The 9,416-nt window shown below is 36.0% G+C and overlaps 1 protein-coding gene across 1 annotated transcript; it reads right to left on the bottom strand.

The window, feature by feature from the left end:
* Positions 1-4,243: 4,243 nt before the first annotated feature.
* Positions 4,244-7,704, bottom strand: LOC150034802 (trihelix transcription factor ENAP2-like). Its single transcript, XM_090316132.1, is given in 3 exon segments — positions 4,244-4,296; positions 4,299-4,364; positions 6,352-7,704. Coding segments are annotated over 3 exon segments (933 nt in total). The 5' UTR covers positions 7,181-7,704; the 3' UTR covers positions 4,244-4,258.
* Positions 7,705-9,416: the final 1,712 nt, after the last annotated feature.

The following is a 9,416-nucleotide window of genomic DNA, read 5'->3' as shown; positions in this document are numbered from 1 at the left end:
GCATGCTTGAAGCTGAGGCATTGCTGAAGGGCATCTTGGTGATGGGCCAGGAATGGAAAGGCTCAAACCCGCCGATTGAGGTTGAGTCTGATGCTTTGGAGATTATTAAGCTTCTGAATAGAGAGGATCGCTCCTTAACGCAGATTGAGATTGTTATTGAGGAGATTCTTTTTGTTAAAAACTATTTGAAAATGTTGTGAGCTTTTGTCATACTCCTCGAGAGGAAAACAAAGTTGCTCGTGCTTTTGCAGTTTTAGCTTCCCCTCAAGGCTATTCTTTGGTCTAGAAAGATGCTTTTCCAGCATGTATTTTCTCTCTTATTTTTTATGAGATGGTTAGGGAGTAGTGGGTGTCTTTATGTGTTTGTCTATTTACCTAAACAAAATGATATTGTTTGTGGTAAAACAATTTATGTACTTATAAATAATATTACGGTATACCTTTTAATTTCTCATGACAGTTTCAGGACCGTTTTAATCTTTTATTTCAATGAAAAATACTTTTTTCGTGAACAATTTTAAAGTTCAAAAATGTTTCTTAGAACAAGTTTCAAAATTCACAATAAAAATAAAATTTTGTACAAGTTTACATGATAATTAGAAAGATACTCTAAAACTTATAAAACTTTTTTATGATTTAATTTTGGAAAATTTTTAATTTTACACCCCTATACTTTGAAGGTTGTATATATCAATTTAGACCATGAATTTATAATTGAATTAATTTAAACATTAAAATTTCGTATGTGTATCAATTAACGTCCTCCTTCAGACATAATTTGAAAATTATCATGCAAAATATATAATTTTTTTTATAATTGAATCAATTTATACCTTTTATTATGATTACATTTGAAAATTATCCATGATTCATTTATTACACGATTAGGTGTAGACTTCTTCAAATATTGGATTACTAAAATAGATGATTGAATTGATGCAAAGGAAATTGTAAGTCTAGCTGAGAGTCTATATTGATTCGTTAAGAAATATTTAAAGGACTAATTGTTAAGATTATAAGTCTCACTTATACAAGTGTAAATTGACACAGTAATTAATTTGAGGGCTAACACATTGATATTTTCCCAATTACATCATACAAACAATGAATGATAAGGCAACTCAAATGGTGTTAGTCAACAAGCAAGAAGCTTCAAGTTTGGGCCCTTTATAGACGGCACATTATTTCAAAAGGATAATATTTAAATTCGTATTATATTGTATCATTAATTAATAATCTATCATTTTTCAATATATATATATCATCGTTTTTTTCTTTGGATATCTATATTCATATCTTTCATAAAGCGACATGTTTGATTATAATTCCAAATTTAAATATGAATTTGAAATAACCTCCCCTATGCTGACTTTCAATTCAATATTGATCATTTAAATTTTTCTAGTACGATCAAGATTTTATGATGTTTATGAAATATTTTCAAAAATTAAACATTCATAAATTTATTTCAAATTAACAAATAAACATTTCATAAGTTCAAATTCCTTATTTAATATTTGAATGAAACCTATAAGTATATAAAAAATCGACGAAAATGTTTGACATATTAACCAAAAAATTAGGGTTTAGGGTTTAGGGTTTCCTTTCAGATCTTTGATGTTTGATGGTTGTAGCAAGGTTGAGTACAGATGGGATATCAAGATCCTTGAAGCTCTTGTTGTGGTTGAAGGCCTTCCAAGCCTCATATCATGGGTTTGTACTTTTGGTTCCCTCACCCGATTGTTATAATCTTATGAATGCTTGTAACCGAGTGGGTGGTGATATTTCTGAGTTGACTAGTTTCATTAAATGAGATTAGTTCCCTGTTTGTGGAGTCCCATGTCAGGTCAGTTATTTGGTGTTGCCATCGCCTTACCTCCTTCAGCAATGGAGTTTCCGGATTTCCTTTGCGATTGTGACCTCTTCTTCCATCTCTGAAGAAGATGGTGGTTTTGGTTGTTTTCTGCCTGAGTGATTTGCCTTAGTTATTTTTAAAATGTTCAACTACGTCATGCCAAAATGTCTAATCACAAATTTTCACATAATAAGCTTTTATGTAAAATTAAATTTTATATTATTTATTTATTTATTTATTTTCCCTTTAAGATTGATGAAAATGCATGAAAATAGTGAAACCATTATTATTAAATTAATAAATAAATATTTTCCGTATTTTTTAAACAAGTTAAACATTATATACAACATCGACGGTTAGTATAGCATTTTTTGCAGACATTTTATCCCTCTCCTCTACTCTCCACCAATTTACAAAGAGCTCGTTCCACCAAGTTCTTGCTGCATTCCTTTTTCTTTCTTCGATACCCGTATTCATCACTATAAATAAATGCAACAATCTTAATTACATCCACACCTGACAACATAATGAACAAAGACCACATTTTTTTTTTGTATTCTAGACAAAACGTGCCATGCAAGTATGTACCAAAAAAATGAACACACACACCTTGTCATAAATTATCACATTTTTCAATTTGTTCATTGAAACAAGAGCACTGACAATTACACCACACGAGAAGAAATGGAAAACTTCATTATCATACTCACCGGAAAACTAACATGCATACATAGCTTTCCCAACCAAATCTTTGGAAACGTGGCATTAAGATAAGAAGCTGAAGTACGCCACGCTAATTCTCACAAGTAGAAGATTAAAAGGTTGTCTTAAATTAGCTTCACGTCTCAAAGTTGATTACAGCAGTTCGCCTAACTTCCATACAAGGAGAGGGGAAGGGGGTTGGCCTTGGCTAACTTCACAAATTAAATTCTAACTCATTTGTGAATTTAAAATTAGAAGTGTTTATCATCTACTCGAGAATATCAGCTTCCATGTGTATGTTTATCATCTACTCGAGAATATCAGCTTCCATGTGTATGTACCTTATGAAGTTTTTTCTGTTATTCCTTCTCAAACGGCTACCTCTAGATATCTGCATCAGACAAAGAAATGTCTTTTTGAGTTTCATGAACTGTACTACTAAGGAAAACAAACATTTAATTTCAATCACTGTATTGCAAAGTTCTAATTCATGTCGGCCCACGAATCAGTCATTTCAAACTTTGCCACTTCAAAAAATTCAATTGAGAGATAAAAACGAAAGAATACAAGGGCATAAACAAATAAACCAACAATAGTGTTCTACAACCGAGCACTGTGTTACACAGACAATATTGCAACTACAAATGTCTTATTATCCCATAATATTGGTCACCTTTTCTCCTTGACGACTGATTATGAATGGTCATGTTTTGCCATCTTTGAATGTCAGTCCCCAAGAATATATGGCAAAGTATATTAGAAAGGTAGTATTCCAGAAATATGATTTGCAAACTTGACAGTAGAAGAGGTTTTCAAGAAACAGATTGCCTCTCCCACTTGTTTGTTGTAGACTGAAGAGAAGAGAAAGGAAAGACATCCAATCCACAACAAATCGAATGAAACCTGCCGAAAAAGAAGTTCACACTTTGCTGAGGAACGAAGCTTCGTGTTTGTTTTTCTTCAAACCCCCAATCCACTCTCGCTCGCCGCTACTAACGGGATCTCGGTTGATTTCCCTTCCTTTAGCTTCCTATTCTATAAATAAATCAAACTTATGAAGCACGATTCTTGTCTTCATTTTGGGTTGGGATGTGGATTGGCCAATTAGATACATCGTAGTATTTCATACGATAGATGCTTAGAGCAAGGGAAGAAAGGGTTATCTTGCTTTCTATGTCTCGAGTCTTGGGAAATTGAAGCGACCCATCCACATAAGCACAAAATTTTTTCCCGAGCAAATCATTCTTCATCGCGGATCCGGCGCGCGACACCCTCAGAGAAAGAATCTTTCTGGATATTTTCAAAACTCAAAAGAACACTAAAGCCCTGATCACGGATCAAGATGCAAAAACAGAATGACAAATAGAAGAAGCGGTCAACCAAGCGTATAGGCCCTTTTCTTTTAAGAACCTGAATTACATAAGTTAAACCAAAGTAGACCACAAAACAAGATTGGAGTGGGAGTATGGCACGTGACATCATTAATGAAGCAGAGAGCTGGTTTCATAATCTTCAGATAAAAATAACTGATACAAAACTACATGATCCAATAGTATAATCTTGAGGAAGGAATCATCCTTTCAGTACCCTCTTTCTTTTTTTTCCTTTTGATACCAATTATATATCAGTTAGGGCCAACCCCACTGTCATTAATCTACAGGAAGACATCACGCACTCCAAATTTTTCCTCAAGCTTTCCACCTACAGGCTTGCGTCCAAGACCATGGAGACATCCTCCGAAACATTCCAAGCCCAAACATAATCATGCTAGAAGCAACATTGAAACTTGAGAACAAATTTTCTAGTCCTGGGAGAAAATAGCCAATTAAAAAAATGAATCAAAAAACTAAAATAGCCTTTAGGAGATAGTCCAGTAATCTAAGCCCAAAAGGTCATTGTGCAAATTTCCAAATCTAAAATCTTCAAGCCTGCCCCTTGATCATGGGAGGTACCGCAGCAGGGAAAGTAAAGCCTAAGGTCAACCAACATTTCACAAAAAGTGATGATGTATGGACTTAACACTACTATCTAATGACTAACAGCAGTTTGCCCATATAAAATAAAGCAGAACTTGGCTTCACTTGTCCAAGTTTCTGATACTTAGGATCAGTCATATACTCCAATGTTTGGAACACTTGGTTTCCTTGTAATGAAAAGCTTTGTTTCCTTTTAAGAAAAACACAGAAAGAATACCTGTGAGAGTCTATTCAGGATTATTGAAGAATGGGTATATTAAACTGTCAAAAGATATCTGCCCGCAGAAGTTTTTTCAGGCTATAACTCTCTCCCTTTCAAATTGGATCCCTCCCCAACACCCTATTCTGGATATAAGGTATACAGAAATACATAATTCTAATTTTCAAGAAGATTTTTTTTTTTTCTTTTTATCACTAACAAGTAACAATTGGGGGTTCAAACGCAATTGGATTCCTTTTTCTTTCCAATTTCCAGTTATGTACAACTCCTCCGTAACCAACATCGTACCTATGAACGTATCTTCATGCTATTAAACTATACAATGATTATACTCAACTTAACACACTTCTTCTCCCATCTTATGCTCTGATTCTTTCTGCACTTCAAATTTTCAATGTTCAAAGATGAGACATACCAAAACATGATCACCTCAAACCTGAAGAGCTGCAATTCTTTTTATCTTTAATATGTAAAACAACCTTGCAAATCAGGGACCCAATCCTCTCCAAGAAAAGTGATGCAAGAAAAATTACCATTCAGAGTGATCACTAATTGCAAGTTTATAAATGAGACATAGTTACGTGTAAAATTGACCATAGTGTACAAATAGTTAATCACTCAAATAAAGCTATAATTTGTGCCCAGATCATGGTTTTCCCTTTTCTTAAAGACAATTGAATTCTTATTCAAAAACCAAAAAATAAAAACGCTTTTAAAAACTACCTTTTTTTAGTTTTCAAATCATTGCTTGGTTTTCCAAAAGATTGGTAGAAAGGGAATGAAAAAACAAAGAAACTTATAGGTAAAAGTAGTATCTATACAAGCTTAATTTTCAAAAGACAAAAACCAAAAAGTTATCAAACAAGGCCTTAGTTGTCCAAGAAAACTTCTAAATCTTCAAAATCTCTAGAGCCTTCACATATTTCTCTTAATCATTAAGAGTTGATAATATAGCAATGCATTATAAACAAGGCCTACCACTTCATCACAACCCATATCCAACTATAAGTTCGATATTATAGTTACATAGCACCAGCACAAGTAAAAATAAAGAATCATTCCGTGGGTCCATTTACAAGTCTCTAAACAAGCAAACTACAACTCTAGAAACCACAAGCACACACAACCACAAAGAAAGACGAAGATTGCTTTTAGTAATTTAGAAAATGCTTATATCTAAGTAACCCTCATTTCGGAATCAAGAAAGCTACAAAGTTATGGTAAATGGTTTTAGATCTTTTATCGTCTTTAGAATAAGAAATAATAGAAATGACTTTATTTGGAGGATTCCCTACAAAGAAAAGGAAGATAAAAAGTTTACAAATATTTCTAATAGAAGATTGAGATATGACTACATCAAGTTAAATTAGTTCTTTATTTCAAAATTCTAGAAAATCTTGGGAAATCATTCTATCCCAGAGATCAAAAACCACGATATCCTAGCAATCAATCACACCAAATAAATCTACCAGAACAATCAGCACAGAACACGCTCAAAAAAAAAATGTTCGAAGCTGTAAGAGATCAAACTTCAGCTTCGTCCAAAAATTGAAAGCAATTCAATGGGCAAAAAGAGGAGAAAGCTCCTTTAGCCTTACCACTGGGAGTTGATTTCTTCCCTCGCTTAATCCTCTCAAGCTGAACCTGGGTCTCCATAAACATATGCATCCGCTGCACTTCCAAATCCTTGGCAAATTGCATCCTCTGCTTCTCCAATTCCACCATCTGTCGCACCTTCTCTGCCTCCACTCTTTCATACACCTCCCCAAACCTTTTAATCGCTCTTGCCAACCGACTAATGCCTTCCCCTTCCGCCTCCTCATCGTCGCTCACTCTCTCCTCCTCCTCCTCCTCCTCCTCCTCCTCTTCCTCCGTCAATGCAGCGGCAGCAGCAGCGGCCGCCATAGCCGAGTAATTCCTCCGGAAATAGCCATCGTCCATGGCAGAAGCAGTCCGCTTCTGAGAGACAGCAACGACGGCGGGAGTAGCAGCAGCGGAAGGGGGAGGCGTCTTACGAAAGGGCAAAGGAAGAGCCATAGGAGGAGAAGAGGGTTTCTTCATAGAAACAGTAGGACCAATGAGTTCGTCGAGACGAGCATAAAAGGGCCAAGAGGAAACAAAATTTCCGTGGGAAGCAGAAACCCTAGCCCTCTCGGTCTTGTACTTCTTCTTAACGGTGTCGATCCGGTTCTTACACTGAACATCGGTACGATGGGTTTTCTTGGTAAGACCATGGAGAGAGTTAACAGAATCGGCAACATCCTGCCAGTCTTTCTGACGGAGATTGCCACGATTGAGCTCGAGAAAACGGCGACCCCAAGCGTCGATGAGAGTGGAGGTAGCGTCCTCGCTCCAGCAATCCTCACGAATGGGAACTTGGCGAGAGTTAGCAGAGGAAGGGGTGAGAGAATCGGTGAGATCCCCCATGAGAAATGAGAAGAAGAGAGGGGAAGGGGAAGGAGGGGAATAGAAAGAGAAGATAAAAGAGAGAGCGTCGGCGATGAGGAGCGAGTGAAGCGGTCGAGGCGATGATATCGCCGGGGATGGGAAAGGGATAAGGGATAGGAGGGAACCGAAAAGGAAGCGGGCCGGGACCGGAAGGAGGGGGTTGGGTCATGGTTTTGGTTAATGTGTCGGAAGGGCTCGGATTCGGCTACGGCTTCGGCCCAAAAGAAAGGGGGGGGGCGGTGAGGAGAACGGGGGCGTGGGGTGGGGTCGCTGACTAGCGGGAAGACTGCGGTGCGGGCTGGCTGGCTGGCTGGCCAGCGGGGGAATTTCCCCAAACGGAGAGGGTTCACGTGGGATATCCCTTTGGCCGGTTATTCATGGAATACGAAGCACGTGGTATCTCACGCGACAAGCGCGTGGCCGCCGGTCGACGGCCATTTTTCTTTTTTTCCTTTTTTTTTTTTTTTTTGAATAGTGATTTCTCGTCCGGTGGTTGGCTTGGCCTCCCAGTATCTATGGGCTACTCTCTCTATTTCTCTCAACGGATACATCATACAATATGGGAGAAATTGACAAAAATGATCCCACTTTATTTTTTTGAAAAATGGACACTTTCTAAAAAATTTGTCTTTTTAGACTCTTGATGATTAATGACTTGTTTGGAACCTTATGAGTTTCAATTCATAATTTGATAGAATTCAAATAAATTTCATCGTTTGGAATAATAGAATTATTTTTAAATCAAAAGGGATTTAAAATCTTGTTTTACTTGAAAAAAACTTTCTTAACTAAAATGTTCGAATTTTGCAAGATTTTATAGGATTTGAAAGTAAATTACTTAATTAATCTTATCAAATTTTAATTTTCAATTAACGCATCATAGTTAAAAGCTTATATTAGTAAATTCATAACTTTCTTTTCTTTTTCATTTACCATCCAACAAAATTTTAAATATATTCATTTCAAATATTTCTCATTCCAAACAAAGGAATTGATTTAAAATCATTTTTCAGATTTCAAATTATAGGATTTAAAATCATTGCTTAAAACTTTCTTAAATCCAAACGGATGGTAAGAGTCCATTTGATAACGTTTTCGTTCCTTGTTTCTTGTTTCCCGTTTTTAGTTTTTTGTTTCTTATTTCATTCATATGTTGCTGAAATTTCATCTGGAATATTATTTTTCACTCAAGTTATTTGTCTCATATTGACTCAAATCCAACTTAATTATATTATTATGTAAATATTTGATTTTGAAATATTTAACTAAACATAAATTAATATCTCAGTAAACAAAACTTATATACTGTAAAATTTTAACCAGCTTCGAATGTATTAAAAATAATAATTCAAAATTTAAAATAATATACAAACATGCATATTTACAAAATGAGAAAAATGTCTTTTTAGTCTCATTTTGATAAATAGGTGCTTTTAATCTCTCATGTTTTAAATGATCATTTTGGTTCCTAGATTTTCAGAATAAATTTAAATAGTTCCTTTAATTTTAAAAAAATAAAACATTGAATTTAACAAAAATGATGACTAATACTGAAGTGGCAAGATGAGTTTGACAAAAAATATTTTTTAATCTTTCTTTCATCTCTCTTCTTTCTCTCTACCCCTTACTCGTCCTCCCTCTTTCTCTCTCTCATTTTCTTCCTTATTCTATCTCCCCTCTCACCATGGCTCCCATGACTCTTGTACACTAACAACACCTCACAAACCCATTTCCAGTCCGTTCACAAGCCCAATCTGAAGCAAAAAACTTCTCATTCTTGTTTATTTTTTCAATTCAATGCCCGGAAGTTTTCTTGTTTATTTTTTCAATTCAATGCCCAAAAGCCCGTCTGCTACTTATATGCAGCATCCCTAAATCCCACCACTCAATCTCCATCTGGGGATGACCTCCATAGTGGTGGTGATCGTAAGGCACCGGCAAAGGCATCGGCATCAACGGCGGGGGAAAGTAACCAGGATACTAGTAGTACGGCAGCGGAAGATTCAAATGGTTAGAGTATTGCTTGGGAAGGCGTAGTGGCAACGAAAACATACCAATTTACTTATAATTTCAGGCTGGGGTGGCGCTAGTGGTGGCGGAGTTGGGTGACTCCGACGACTACCGTGTCTTCTCGGACTATTGGAACCGCTACTGCCTGTAAGCCCTTTACTCCTTTTTCCCTACATCTAAACTTAAGATGCCCTGAAAAAACACT

This window comes from Benincasa hispida, chromosome 8 (assembly GCF_027475165.1).
Source record: "Benincasa hispida cultivar pf3 chromosome 8, pf3_genome.v1.1, whole genome shotgun sequence".
Taxonomy (NCBI): Eukaryota; Viridiplantae; Streptophyta; class Magnoliopsida; order Cucurbitales; family Cucurbitaceae; genus Benincasa; species Benincasa hispida.
Note: the sequence above shows the minus strand (reverse complement) of the source record. Positions and strands in the feature narration are given on the sequence as shown.